Source organism: Sorex araneus, chromosome 4, assembly GCF_027595985.1.
Source record: "Sorex araneus isolate mSorAra2 chromosome 4, mSorAra2.pri, whole genome shotgun sequence".
In the NCBI taxonomy this organism is placed as follows: Eukaryota; Metazoa; Chordata; class Mammalia; order Eulipotyphla; family Soricidae; genus Sorex; species Sorex araneus.
This window is the reverse complement of record NC_073305.1, coordinates 205,357,789-205,373,044: the sequence shown is the minus strand read 5'-3', so window position 1 is coordinate 205,373,044 and position 15,256 is coordinate 205,357,789. Positions and strand designations below refer to the sequence as shown.

Sequence of the window (15,256 nt, the reverse complement as noted above, 5' to 3'; positions counted from 1 at the left end):
GGGCGCCGGTGGGGGGGGTCGCCACTTTTTCCCGACGGGATAAAAGGACTCACACAGCCTCAGCAAAACGCAGACTTTATTGAAAGCGGGCGGCGGGGCGCGGCGGGCGGGGCCGGGGCGGGGTGGGGGCGGGCCTTGCAGGCGGGGCTGCAGGAGCCGCTGGGCAGCCTGGGGCCGGGGTTGGACGCGAGACGGACCGAAGGCGGAGCCGAGGGAACCCGGCCTCAGAGCGTGTCCGACTGCTCCTGGCTCTGCTGCATCTGCGCTTGCATCTTCTCCAGCATCTCTTGCATGCGGCGCAGCTGTGCCGGGCAAGATTGCGGGCGGTGGGACGGGGCGAGGCCGGAGGAGGACTTCGACGAGGACTGGGGTCTGGGCAGGGGGCAGGGGGCGCGGGGAACTCACCTCTTCGTCTTTCTCGCGGATCAGCTTCTCCGTCTCGGCCAGAGGCAGCATGGGCAGCGGGATCTCTGTGGCGCTCTGGCGGGAAAGCTTACTAGAGGGTGCGGGAGAGGGACACGAGTCTAGGGCTGGCGGCCACGGCTTCGAGGCGGCGCCAGGCGGCCTCCCGGAGGGGTGAGGGCGCCCCCTCGGCCAGGGCTCCCGGCTCTCACCTCCGGCTGGCGCGATCTCGCGCCCCGGGCCTGGCCAGGCTCTGTAAGCAGCGGGCCCGGTAGCCCTCGTAGAGCAGCTCGTGCGTCACCTCCTTCAGGTCCTGTAGGTGTGTCTGCACCAGCATCCGACGCAGGTTCAGGAAATCGCAGTGAAGGGGGTTCTCCACTGGGGGGCGGACCCGGGAGCGTCAGGGAGCTGCCCCCCCCCCCGCCCCCAGAGTTTGCCGCACAGGGACCCGGTCGGGGCTCCTAGGACCCCTTCGACCAGAGCAAATGTTGGGTGCAGATGACTCGGCTGCAGTCCCAGCTGACCGCGGGTGTTCCCCTCTACTCTACTCACCCTCCACGGTACCCCAGGAGTAGCGGCGCCCCCTCACTGGTCCGGTCTCACAGGCCCTCACTACCTCGCAGGAGCCCACCACCGCGAACGGGATGCTTTCCTGGACGGCAGGGGCCAGGGTGGGTGGACACAGGGTCACCCTTCCCAGCTTCCGCCTCCCCTAGCCCCCACCCCTTCTCCCTCGCATCCGCACCTTCATCTCAGCATCCTGTCTCTTGAAGTCTTCGTCCTCGTCAGAGTCGCAGTCTGGGAACTGGTAGATATTGATCTCCTCCTCCTTCAACTGGTCCCGTATCTGGGAGGAGATACAGAGAGAGGCATCATGAGAGGTGAACAAAACCAGGATCTCCAGCACCAGGAAGCCTAAGACAGGGAGGATCAGAGACAGGGGAAAGCGGACTGAGGGCAGAGCACTCAGCAGAGACTGTTTTTTGTTGTTTTTTTTTTTTCTTTTTGGGTCACACCCGGCGATGCTCAGGGGTTACTCCTTTGAACTCAGGAATTACTCCTGGACCATATGGGATGCTGGGAATGGAACCCAGGTCGGCTGCGTGCAAGGCAAACGCCCTACCCGCTGTGCTATCGTTCCAGCCCCACCCAGCAGAGACTGGGAGACGGCGCCAGAGATACTAGAGCGGGCTGCCTTCTGCCCCGGGCCAGAGGGATATGGGGGTCCCTCATGTCTACACTTGCCCTCAGACCCACCTTAGCCAAGTCTGCAGCCAGGACTTCTGTTCTGAGAAATAAGAAAGGCCGCTTCTGGGAGCTTTCAACCCACCCTCCTCAGAAACTCCCAAAGTTGAGCCTAACATCTTGCTCCAGAAAGATGAAAGAAGTCAAAGCAATTTAGATTGGGTCATGAGTTTTGGTTATTTTGTTATTGCCATTTGGTTTCCCGGGGCCACACCCAGTGATGCTTTAAGGCTACTCTCAGCTTGGTGCTCAGGGATTGCTCCCGTGTACTAAATGGAGCATGGGGGGGCAGGGATTGAGCCCAGATCTCCCTCCTGCAAAGCGTGCATTTAAAACTCCGGCCTTTGGGGCTGAAGCAATAGCACAGCGGGTAGGGCATTTGCCTTGCAAGCGGCTGACCTGGGTTCGATTCCCAGCATCCCATATGGTCCCCCGAGCACTGCCAGGAGTAATTACTGAGTGCATGAGCCAGGAGCAACCCCTGTGTATTGCTGGGTGTGACCCAAAAAGCAAAAATAAAATAAAATAAAACTCCAGCCTTTGGACTTTCTTTACCCTTGGTGATTGAGCTTCAAGCAGCTTAAAGGACCTCATGTACCTTCTGTTTTTGTTATGCTTTGCTTTTGACATACGTGGCAATGCTCGGGGATTACTCCTTACTCTGCACTCCTGGCAGTGCTCCACGGATGCCAGGAGTTTGATCGAACCCGTGTCAGCCGAACCGAGGTCAGGCGTGCGAGTGCATGGCAAGCACCTTACCCAGTGTGCTATCCCTCCAGCCCTAGGCCCTCGCATACCTTCTGCTTGAGGGCTTGGGTTTCCTTAGGCATCAAGGCATCTGCTTTGCCAATGACTGGGATGATGTTGACCTTCTCATGCACGGCCCGGAGGAAGGCCACATCCAGGGGCCTGAGCCTGCATGTAGGAATTAGGCTCAGCCTCCTGCTGCAGAGAGAGCCCCAGCCCTCCCAGACGATGCCCCCTGCCCCCTGGAGAGCCCCTCAGACCCCCGGCCAAAGGGTGAGATGAAGTAGAGGCAGCAGTGAACACGGGAATCTTGGATGTTCTTCCGGTTCAGGCCACTCTCATCCCTGAGATACTGTTCGAACTGTTCCTCAATGAAGCGCACCACGGGCAGCCAGCTAAGGGTGGGGAGACACAGTGGTTAGAGCTGGGGGTGGGAGACAGTGGTTAGAACTGGGGGTGGGGAGACAGTGGTCAGAGTCGGGGCCGCAGGGCTGGGTGGAAGTGAGGGGTTGGGAGGCCCAGGACACTTGGGGCCAGATGGTCACCAGAAACAGCTCCACCTCTTGTGACAGGTGTCGGGGAGCTCGGCCAGCCCCGTCTCACCCCTCAGTCTTCATGGAGCAGCCATATTGGGGGGTTAACCCCTGCCCCTCCCAGTCTCCTCACCAGTCAGAGCAGTCCACTGAGTCCCCAAAGCCAGGTGTGTCCACCACGGTCAGCTTCACCTTAATGCCCCCCTCCTCGATCTCCACTCCCCGGCGCTCGATGCTCAGTGTCTGCGACAGCCGAGCTATGGGGCGAGAGACATCAGGGAATTGGAGGCGGGGCGAGACCAGTTTCCTTCCCAGAACCACAGTTGCCCCCACCCTGGCTTTCAAGAAAGGACACGGCCTCAGGCAGAAGCACCCAGAGACAGAGACGCACCCAGTCCGGAGACACCCAGAGCAGGGGTGCAGGGAGGGCACTGCCCAGGGCGACCGAGTGGCCGAGAGGCAGGAAGGAGCTTACCACTGGCCTCTGGCAGCTGCCGGTCCTCATAGAGATTGGTGAGAAACAAGCTGTTGATGAGGGTGGATTTCCCCAGACCCGACTCCCCTGTGGACAGGACAGGACCACCCATCAGGTGAGGTGACGCCTCGGGCCTTTGGCGGACCCCCGTCCAGCCTCTTCTCCCAAACCCCCAGACCTGCCACCATGAGAGTGAAGTCAAACCCCTTCTTGACGGACTTGCGATGCAGCTGAGTGGGGAGAGCGGCGAAACCCACATATTCCTTGTCCTGTTGAAGGGGGTGGACAGTGCAAGGCCATGGCCAGCAGCAGGCAGCCTCCCTCCCCCCCCCCACCACCACCCCCGACCTGAGCCCAGAGGGTTGGAGAATTCAGCTCACTGTGGCATCATCTGTGCCCAGCTCCCTTTGGGCTGGGGGCCGAGAGGCTGGATTCTAGGCCAGAAAGACTCACCATGACCCTGCGTCCACCACTGCACCTGCCGTCGCTGCTCCCCACTTCCTCTGGAGGGGCAGGAAGTCAAGTGTGGCAAACCAGGGGGCGGGCTGAGATATGCACACAGGCCCCGGGACGACATCAAAACTATGAATGCCTGGGGCCTCCCTGTCCTATCTTCTTCTGCCCAGAAGACCTTCTGCCCCTCCATTTCCACACCCTTTATTCCCCATGCCCAGGTAGCCCCATTATCCTAAAGGAGGCCAGGAGGGGGCTAGAGGAAGGACGCAGCTGGTCTCTCTGACAAGTGAAATGAAGGCTTTGAAGGATGGTTAAAAAAAAATGAAAAGTTGCCTTTTTTTTCCCCTTCTTTTTGGGTCACACCCGGTGATGCATAGGGGTCACTCGTGGCTCATGCACTCAGGAACTACTCCTGGCGGTGCTCAGGGGACCATATAGGATGCTGGGAATCGAACCCGGGTCGGCCGCGTGCAAGGCAAATAAATGCCCTCCCCGCTGTGCTATCGCTCCAGCCCCAAAAGTTGCCTTTTCAAGGTCAGGGTGATAGTATAGCACTGAGGCGGGCCCTTGCCTGATCTGCAGCTGACCGTGTTTGATCCCCAGCATCCCAGATGATCTCCCGAGCACCAACGGGAGTGATCCCTGAGCATAGCTGGGTGTGCCCCCTACCCCTGCCAGATTCGCTTCTCTGTTTCTCCTGCTTCCTGCTGAGCTCTCTTAGTAAGGGAGATGCTTTCCTAATTTCTATAACCTCAGCGTCTTGAACAGGACCTCAGCACAAAACAGTGGCAATATACTAGTTGAATCGATGCATAGAAGACTAAATGGATGAAGTTAGGCCAAAGACTGAAATGCTACAGAACATGTAAAAAAAAGGAGGCTGATCTTTTATTTGGAGTGGGGGCGTGGGGGTACTTGGGTCATACCCGGCGATGCTCAGGGGTTACTTCTGACTCTGCACTCAAGAATTACTCCTGGCAGTACTTGAGGGACCATATGGGATGCTGAGACTCGAACAGAGTTGGCCTCATGAAAGGCAAGCGCCCTACCTGCTGTTCTATCTCTCCAGCCCTGATTTCATCTTCTGAGTGATTAGTGCTCCATTGTGTATATGTACCATAGTTTCCTTATCCAGTCACCTGTTTTTGAACACTTGGGTTAAAAAAATAAACTGCTAAATTGTTTAAGACACTCTCTTTGAGAACAAAACAAAACAGTAGATCCTCTCTTTGAAAGAAGCTGCTTAATATGGATCCTGTTCATTGCTGCAACGCCATTTAGCTTCTCCACTCCTTTAGATTGTTATTTCTCTTTTGGAGGTGGAGGAGTACACAGGCTGTAGTACTCAGGATTACCTCCTGGCTTTGCACTCGGGATCATTTCTGGTGGGGCTTTGGGGGCCACCTGGGGTGCCAGGGATCAAACCCAGGCAAGCACACTGCCCACTGTGCTAGCTCTTTGTCTCTTGGGTTCCAACAGGGACTAATTCTTGTTCTGTGCTCAGGAGCAGTGCTGGGTGCCAAGGATATAAACTGGGGTCAGCAGGAAGCAAGGCAAGCACGTTAACCCCTATACTGTCCTTCCAGTCCTATCATTTCCCTATTAACTCCTCCCAAATAGATAGAAGCATGCCCTCCCAAAATTCATGTACCAAAATCTGACCCTCTTAAGTGACTGTGTTTGGAGGTACTTAAGGTTAAGTGAGGTCATAAGGGTAGAGTGCTCAGACAACAGTTCTGCTGTCCTTTTTATTTGTTTTGTTTTTGGACCGCACCAGAAGTGCCCAGTGGTTCTGGGGATCATATGTGATGCCAGGGATAAAACTGGGATTGGCTGAATGCAAGGCAAGTCCCTGCTCATTATGCGATCACTCCAAAAATATACTCGAAAAGTATTTTTTATTTGTATCACTTTGGAAATACTATAGTGCATATGTGTAGGAAAGGAAGGGTGTGTGTGCGCGTGTGCGTGCGTGCGTGCATGCGTGAACAACATTTGTGTAACTTCTTCACTGAGCACTGCCCTATCCCTCTAGGCCCTGTGATACACACCCGCAAGGCAAACCCTTTATTGTTGAGTCACATTTCCAGCCCCATTAAGTTCTAATTTTTGTTTGTTTCCTTTTCCCTTTTGCCAACACCTGCCGGTGCTGAGGCTATTCTCAGCAGAAGTTTTGTTTTTAAGGATCTATCCATGTATGGGTTGGGGATATGACTCAGTAGTAAAATATATGCCTTGCATGTATGAGGCCCTGGGTTTGATTCCCCTATACCAAAAAAAAAATTGTCCATGTTGCCAGGTTATGTTTGTATCTTTGTTTTATTTTGTTTCTGGGCCACACCCATCTTGCCTAGGGCTTACTCCTAGCTCTGTGCTCAGGGATCATTCCAGGCAGGGCTTAGGGTACCATATGTGGTGCTGGAATTGAACTTAGGTTGGCTGTATGCCAGGCAATCACCTTACCCAGTGTACTGGCTCTCGGACTCATAGTATATCTCATTCTTTATTTCAACCTCATTTCTTGTTCTCATCAAGTAATCTTGGGAAATCATTTCTCTCCTTACTTTTCTCAACGATCAAGTGGGATTAGAAGCTCCAATCACAATGAATTCAACAGAATTATATACATTACATTAAAAATTCATATGGAGCCAGAGCAATAGTGCAGCAGGGAGGGCATTTGCCTTGCACATGGCCAACCTGGGTTTGAATCCCCAGCTCCCATATGGTCCCCTGAGCACCAGGAGTTATTCCTGAGCACAGAGCCAGGAGTAACCCCTGAGCATTACTGGGTATAGTCCAAAAAACAAACAAAAAAGAAATCTACTTCACAGGATTATCAGTGTGACATAGAATTGTGACTCACAGGATGGTGATAAGGCTTATACGGTTGAATACTCTTGAACTCTAAGTAGCAGGTGCCTGGCATGAGATCACAGAGATTGTGGGTTACTGCCAGTACCTGAGTGAGGGTGTGACGGCAGTGTCACTCTAGTCTGTGAGTGTTCCTCAGATGAGTTTCTGAGGATCTAGACAGTGAATCAGACAGGGCTGTGGCCCTCTGCAGAGACAGAAAGCTGCGAGTAGTGTACTACAGTGATGGAGAGGCTGAGAAAGAGATAAAATACACCTCCCAGACCACGCGATTTCTTCCCGCATTTCTCAACAAGCTGAGTTTTCCTGTGTTTTAGTGAAAGCCTGAGTAGCTCCTCTCTCTATATTGCTGTCCCCAGGTATATACAACTGGTTTCCCAGCCCTTTTTATCAGAAAAATTGGCCCCTGTCTATCCCTTGGCTTTGTGCTGTGTTGTCTGATTAGCTCTTGTATTTACTTATTTATTAGTTTTTATTTTTGTTTTTGTTTTTAGGCCACACCTGGAAGTGTTCAGGGCTTGGTGACTCTGATGTCAGGAATCACTCCTGGCAGGCTCGGATGACCATATGAGGTGTTGGGGAGTGAACTCAGGTTGGTCACATGCAGAACAAGTGCCCTACCCACTGTACTATTGCTTCAGTCCCTAATTTGCTCTTTTCTGAGTCATTCAGTGGCCTTTAAGAAAATAACAAGTATTGGGGCTGGAGCAATAGCACAGTGGGTAGGGCATTTGCCTTGCACGCGGCCGACCTGGGTTCGATTCCCTGCATCCCATATAGTCCCCCGAGCACCGCCAGGAGTAATTCCTGAGTGCATGAGCCAGGAGTAACCCCTGAGCATCGCCGGGTGTGACCCAAAAAGCCAAAAAAAGAAAATAACAAGAATATACATTTACCTATTATACCATTAATACATATTCTAATAGAAAAATTAGAAAATTAAAGTGAGTTAAAAAAATCTTTTGGGGGCTGGAGAGATATTACAGCAGGTAGGGCACTTGCACATAGCCAACATGGGTTTGATCCCTGGCATCCCATATGGTCCCCCAAGCACTTCCAGGAATAATTCCTTAGTGTAGAGCCACGAGTAAAAGCTGAGCATCACCAAATGTGACCCAGAACAAAACAAACAAAAAAGTGGTTATCTTAGCATCACACGGAATGGCACCCCAAGTTAAAATCTAACATTGCTACCATAATCCAACCCTATTTGATGTTTATCCTTCTAGATTTTTTATATCTCTAAAATTATATATATGTATATACACATATATATATCACGAATCATGAATCACAAAATCCCGTTTATCACCGATTTCTCGGGCAGGCTCATTAACATCTCATTTCGTCCTTTCCCTGAGATCTTAGAAGTCCATCTCAACTCGGCCCTCCTAACAATGTTGCACTGGGGGCTCTTTCAGGGTTGGGGGAATGAGATCCAGCTTGTTACTGGATTTTGCATATGAATATACCATGGGAAGCTTGCAAGGCTGAAACTCTCAGAAGAGGAAACTCAGAAGGTTGCCAGTTTCTCCCAGAGAGAGAAGGCTACAAGCGGCCGAGCGCTTCTGAGAGCTTGCTTTTAAGTCTCTCTCTGGATGTTGGTCGTTGATGGGATTACACACACCTGGGTTCCTCTGCTGGTACCTTCATGCATGAGGCCTGTCCGAACGTGTGGAGAGGGGCCTCCAGCATGGCTGTAGCTAGGTTCCGGTGGTCTTCAGCCGCCGGGAGCTCTGCTCTGGGTGGGGAGGGAAGCTGGAGCCCGTCCCCTCCGAGGGCCCTGGGGAAGACAGCTATATATATATATATATATATATATATATATATAGAGAGAGAGAGAGAGAGAGAGAGAGAGAGAAATGGTTCAACTGGCTGCGCACATGCTTTTTTTTTTTTTTTTGCTTTTTTTTTGGGTCACACCTGGCGATGCAAAGGGGTTATTCCTGGCTCTGCATTCAGGAATTACTCCTGGCGGTGCTCAGGGGACCCTATGGGATGCTGGGAATCGAACCCGGGTGGTCCATATGCAAGGCAAGCGCCCTACCCGCTGTGCTATGGCTACAGCCCCCACACATGCTTTTTATGCCAGAAGCCCAGGTTTGATTCCCGGCACCATATGGTGCACTGAGTATTTAACAGGAGTAACCTCTGAGGACAGAGCTTGGAGTAGTCCTAAGAGCCACAATGTGGCCAAAATGTTATCTAAATATGTGTGTGTGATTCGGGCATCCAGCGCAGCACCCGAGAGCAATGCATTGGGACACCAAACTGGGCTACAACTCGGTGCTGCTGGGGGTGGAATTTTTTTTCCTCCCCACCCTGTCTTCCTGCATGGAAAGCGGCGGGCTGGCGGCACCATGTGGCAGGCGCCATCTTCTGATTCCAGACCCACAGGTATTCGGATTTTACTTTGGGGGCTCCCAGGAACTCATGGGAAGGGGGCGTAACCGGCACGCCCTCGGCCCAGATAAACCCGGAGCCGCTGAGCGCGAATCGGACCCTCTGCGCCTAAAGACTTTGAATTCAGAGACTTCTTACAGCAATGCACTGGGACTGTGAGCTGGGCTATGTAATTTCTGGCAGAATTCTCCCTGGACTTTATACAGAAATCCAAAACCGCTGCTGCGTCCGCGCGACTTAACATTTATAATTGTCAGCAATGTGAATTGGTTCCATTTGAACAGGTCTGACTTGGGGGGGAAACTCCAAATAATAACAGTAAGTTTTTGTTGAAAATATTGAAGGTTTTTAATGTAGCAGCCACCTCTGGACTGTGAACTAAGCAAAAGCCCCACGCTGGCCGACGTGGCGTGGCGTACACCATACTATGAGGCGCAGGAAGGGGGATGAGGGGGAAAAAGAAAAAAAAAAAAAGGGAAAAGGAAAAAGAGAAAAAAAGAGAGAGAGAGAGAGAGAGTTATGTCAACTATAGTGAGTTTTGTGTTGAATTATGGAATGTAATCAAGGTAAAGAAAAAATGAAGTGAAATTCATTAGTTATACAGTAGGGGGTAGGGGGTGGGGGCGGGGGGTATACTGGGGTTTCTGGTGGTGGAATATGGGCACTGGTGAAGGGATGGGTGTTTGAATATTGTATAACTGACATATAAACCTGAGAACTTTGTAACTTTCCACATGGTGATTTAATAAAAATTTAAAAAAAAAATAAATAAATATGTGTGTGTATGTATATATACCAAACTTGTACCATATAGTACTTTTTAAAATTGTTATTATTATTATTATTATTATTATTTTTAATTTAAATTTATTATTTTATTGAATCACCATGTGGAAAGTTACAAAGCTTTCAGGTTTAAGTCTCAGTTATACAATGCTTGAACACCCATCCCTTCACCAATGCACATATTCCACCACCAAGAATCACAGTATACCTCCCCCCTCCCCCCCACTATTATTATTATTGGTGGACTGGAGTGACAGCACATCGGGTAGGGCATTTGCCTTGCACGTGGCTGACCTGGGTTCTATTCCTCCGTCCCTCTTGAAGAGCCCAGCAAGCTACCAAGGGTATCCAGCCCACACTGCAGAGCCTGGCAAGCAACCCGTGGTGTATTCAATATGCCAAAAACAGTAACAAGTCTCACCATGGAGATGTTACTGGTGCCCGCTCAAGCAAATCGATGAACAATGGGACGAGAGTGCTACAGTACTAATCAATTACCTTGTTGAAAAGGTTCAGACTGACCTTTGTGTTATATGTAGATTATATAAATATGAATTTATAGTGAGATAATATGAATTTAAGGTGATAATATGAATTTTAAATGACACAATATTCTACTAATAGGTGTATGCACATCAGCACATTATGCCTAACCACTCACATGCTAAGGTTGGAGAAAGGACGGTCCTACCTTGAGTTTCCTCTAGGGTAGCACTGTAGCACTATTATCCCATTGTTCATCGATTTGCTTGAGCGGGCACCAGTAATGTCTCTATTGTGAGACTTGTTGTTACTGTTTTTGGCATATCGAATATGCCACAGGTAGCTTGCCAGGTAGTGGATAGTTCTCCCACATATTTTTATTTGTTCATTTGTACTGTTTTGGACCATACCTAGAGGCGCTCAGGGATTACTCCTGGCTCTGTGCTCAGGGATTATTCCTGGCAGTGCTCAAGGGACCATATGGAATGCTGGGGATTGAACCTGGGTCTGCTGCACGCAAGACAAATACCCTACCCGCTGTACTATCTCTCTGGCCCCAGTTTTCCCATTTCATAACCATCTGGGTTAGTTCTTTTGTTTTGGTTTGGGACCATGCCCAACAGTTTGGCACTACTCTGGGCTCTGTTTGTCATCGCTCCTGGCAGTGCTCAGTGGCTTGGCTAGTGCCAGGAAGCAAACCTGGACCTCCTGCATGCAAACCTGTGCCAGGTGAGCTCTCACCAATGCTGGATTAGTTCTTTTTCTTCTCCTGTCAGCCTGTCAGGTCTTCACAGCGAGCTACTTATATGGCCCCAGCCCAGGCGTAACTGGAGAACTCTAGTGCCCCACTTCCCTTCCCTATGCTGCTGTTTTCTTACTTTGTATGTCAGGTTGTACACGGAATTTTGGTACCCGGTTGCAGTTGCCAAAGAGCACGCATGGGGCTGGAGCGATAGCACAGCGAGTAGGGCATTTGCCTTGCACGCGGCCGACCCGGGTTCGATTCCCAGCATCCCATATGATACCCTGAGCACCGCCAGGAGTAATTCCTGAATGCATGAGCCAGGAGTTACCCCGGTGCATTGTCATTGTCGGGATGCAAAAAGAAAAAAAAAAAAGAGCACGCGGGATGCAAAAAGAAAAAAAAAAAGAGCACGCACATGTGGCATTAGAGATCACAGTGACAGGGGCATCACACTTGAGGCTGGAGTGGGGAGTTATTGCTGGTTCCATGGGTCAAATTTGTAGCCTCACACTCTATCATTGAGCCATAGTCTTGGGCCCAAGAGGCTTCTCTATCTATAGACTTGAGTTCAAGTTCACACCCTATTACTCTACTCTTCTCAAAGCCAGAGCTAGTTCTCTGCAAGATTGCAGTGTGGTGTGCAATCTGGCCAGTCTTAGGCATGGGGGAAGAAATTAGTTCAAGACAAGTTAGCTCTGGGACTTGAAGGATAGTACAGCGGGTAAGGAGCTTGCCTTGCACAGGGCCGACCCCATACGGTCCCCTGAGCTCCACCAGGAGTGATCGCCAAGCACAACTGGGTGTGCCTCCCTGCAAACAAAACAAAACAAAACTGTTGGGGCCGGAGCGATAGCACAGCGGGTAGGGCGTTTGCCTTGCACGCGGCCGACCTGGGTTCGATCCCCGGCATCCCATATGGTCCCCCAAGCACTGCCAGGAGCAATTCCTGAGTGCAAAGCCAGGAGTAACCCCTGAGCATCGCTGGGTGTGACCCAAAAAGCAAAAAAAAAAAAAAAAAAAAAAAAAAACTGTTTGTGGGGGGCTGGAGCAATAGCACAGCGGGTAGGGCATTTGCCTTGCATGCGGCCGACCCGGGTTCGATTCCCAGCATCCCATATGGTCCCCTGAGCACCACCAGAAGTAATTCCTGAGTGCAGAGCCAGGAGTAACCCCTGTGCATGGCCAGGTGTGACCCAAAAAGCAAAAAAAAAAAAAAAAAAACAAAAACCTGTTTGGGGGGGGCTGGAGAGAGAGCTCAAGGATTTGAGCACATGCAAAGCATGTGAGAGATCTAAGTTTGATCCTCTGAGCAGCACCAGGGTGACCCCTAAGCAACAAACCAAAAGTAGCTCCTGAGCACTGCCAAGTGTGTTCCCCCCCCATAAACAAACGCAAAACATACAAAAAAGCTATTCTCAGGGCTGGAGTTATAGCTCCAGTGATAGAACATAAACCTTTCAGGAGCAAGACCCTGGGTTTGCCGTGTTCCCTGGCTATGGCCCTGGTGGCCCTCACAACAGCAAATAAAACTGGGACCATCGGGTCAGAGATACAGTACATCGGGTAAGGTGCCTGCCTTGCATAAAGGCTGATGCCAGCACCACATTCGGCCTTCCAATCACTGTCCAGACAGAAAAGACCCCTGAGCACACTGGGTGTGGCCCTCAAACACAAAGAAATAAAATTACTATTTATTACTATACTTTTGTTTTGTTTTTTGCTATACCTGGTGGTGTGCAGGGCTTACTTTGACTCTGTGCTCAAGGATCATCCCTGTTCAAAGCAACACTGGGTCCGCTGAACCTAGGTCAGCCAGGTAAGTGAGTCTTAGATCATATTTGGATCTCAAGCTTATTTATTTATGTGTTTTTGTTTTGAGGCCACACCTGGCGTAGCTCAGGGCGACTCTGGCTCTGTGCTCAGGGATCATTCCCTGAGCGACCACATATGGTGCCAGGAATCAAACTTGACTCCAGTTGGCCACGTGCAAGGCAAATGCCCTACCTGCTGTACTATAGCTCTGGCCCCTAAGCTTATTTTTTTTTCTTTTCTGAAGTTCATTCAGTTCCTACTACAGGCAAACTCTGAACTTTGCTGAAATCTTAGCTGCCCTATGAGGATAGGTTTAAAAATGTTATCTTTGTCCTTGGTAGTTCTAGCTAAAAGAGTTGTAACGGAAGAGCTGGAGAGATAGCTCAACAGGCTGAGTGCTTGCCTCACATGCAGAAGGCCCAGGTTCAATTTCACATGGACCCCTGAACACAAAGCAGAAGTAGCCTGAGTACTGCCAGAAGTGACCCAAACATAAGAGTGATAATTGAGGGGCCCGAGATATTTGCACGCAACCAACCTGGGTTTGATCCCCGGCACCCCATAGGGTCACCCAAGCTCCATCAGAGCAGAGCCAGGGATAAATCTTGAACACCGGTGGATATGTTCAACCCTCCTCCCCAAGATTACTTCTGTTCCTAAGCTATAAAACGGGCATGATGATACCTAATTAAAATGGTTTAGGGGCCGGAGCGATAGCACAGTGGGTAGGGCGTTTGCCTTGCTTGCACGCAGCCGACCCAGGTTCGATCCCCGGCATCCCATATGGTCCCCCAAGCACTGCCAGGAGCAGTTCCTGAGTGCAAAGCCAGGAGTAACCCCTGAGCATCGCTGGGTGTGACCCAAAAAGAAAAAAAAAAAAATAAAATAAAATGGTTTAGGATTTGTGTATTCTCTGGGTGGCTAGGGAGAGCATGCCCCCACCCCCCAGCGCTCTCTCTCTCTCTCTCTCTCTCTCTCTCTCTCTCTCTCTCTGGCTCACTTGCTCGCTCGCTCTCGCTCTCTCTGCTCTCTCTGATCCCCCCCCTCCCTTGCAGCCCTGGACAGTAGATGCCATGGGCAGACGAAGGAGGAAACAAGCCCGCCAGGCTGGTTGATTGATGATCAGTTGCCGTTTATTCCATTCTCCCCACGTGCCCGTTCCAGTCTCACTAAACTCCCCATTCCAGTCTCACACTGCCCCTCAATCCCATCTCTTCCCGTCTCTCCCACTCATCTCTCTGCGCTCCCTCTCGCAGCCACATCTCTCCACGTGCCTGCTCCTGCATTCTTTCCCTACATTCTTCTCCCTCCGTCCCCCTTGCTAGCCTCACCACGCTCCACCTTGCTGCCCTGGTCTCCCTCTCGCATCTCCCTCCAACTCTCACGTCTCTCTCCAACTCCCCAGCGTTGGGGGTAGTACATCAACAAATCAACAGCCCTTCCTGATCGCCAATTAGGCTCCAGGGTGGAAAATACCACCTAGGGGTGTTTCTGCTCTCCTTAGTCCAATAACTTAATTAACATCTTAATTAACATCTTAATACTTCTTAATGTTAGTTATTTTATCTGGACATAGTAAGAGATACATTGAGCTTATAGGGTGTCTCTCCTGGGAACATCTTGCCACAGACTCAGACCACAGTGCTCAGGCCAGATTAATCTTTCCTAACCCCAGCAGGGTCCGAATTTAGTTATTACTTTTTGGATCATGACAGAATTTGTCCATGACCATGCTCTTAACTTTAGTTAAGTATTATGGCACTTTGGCCAGGCCCCTTTTGATGCCAGGGTAGCACATCACTTGCCCTGGGTTCATCCAGTCCCTCATTGAGACCCTGCTTTTGTGGAGTGCCAGGAAATAAGGGCAACTGAGGCCTAAATTGAGAGAACAGAGGTCCAGGTGGTAAACATCATTCAGAGTCAGTTAACTCCCAACTTACAAAAGCATAGCATTAACTGCCTTCCTGTGTTCATACAAAAGAACATTGCTCTGAATTAACTATGCAAAGGACTTAAGGAGAAGAGAAAAACAATATTTACAAGTCAACAGAGTCTGCTCAGGAAGCAAAGGTGATTGACAGGTTGGGAAAACAGAGCACAAAGAAAGAAATTACAGAAAAAAACAAAAAAAAGAAAAAAAAGAAAGAAATTACAAATAAACACAGAGGATTGAGAGCACTGTGATAGGAGTAATCCAATAAACCTAAACTCCCTGTGGCAAGGCAGAAAGTACAAACCAATGTTATCCTACAAGGATTAGTCTGTGTAAAGTATTTAGCAAAAGATATCCAGTAA

The 15,256-nt window shown here is 50.4% G+C and overlaps 1 protein-coding gene across 1 annotated transcript; it reads right to left on the bottom strand.

Annotated features, from left to right (window-relative positions):
- Window positions 1-68: 68 nt before the first annotated feature.
- SEPTIN1 (septin 1) lies at window positions 69-14,329 on the bottom strand. Its single transcript, XM_004615876.2, has 12 exons — window positions 14,293-14,329; window positions 3,856-3,905; window positions 3,581-3,671; window positions 3,403-3,489; window positions 3,061-3,184; window positions 2,655-2,789; window positions 2,445-2,562; window positions 1,148-1,249; window positions 955-1,054; window positions 615-780; window positions 406-496; window positions 69-302 (listed from the first exon to the last, which is right to left on the bottom strand). Exons 1-12 carry the CDS (start codon window positions 14,327-14,329, stop codon window positions 225-227), a joined length of 1,179 nt encoding a protein of 392 aa, XP_004615933.2. The 3' UTR covers window positions 69-224.
- Window positions 14,330-15,256: the final 927 nt, after the last annotated feature.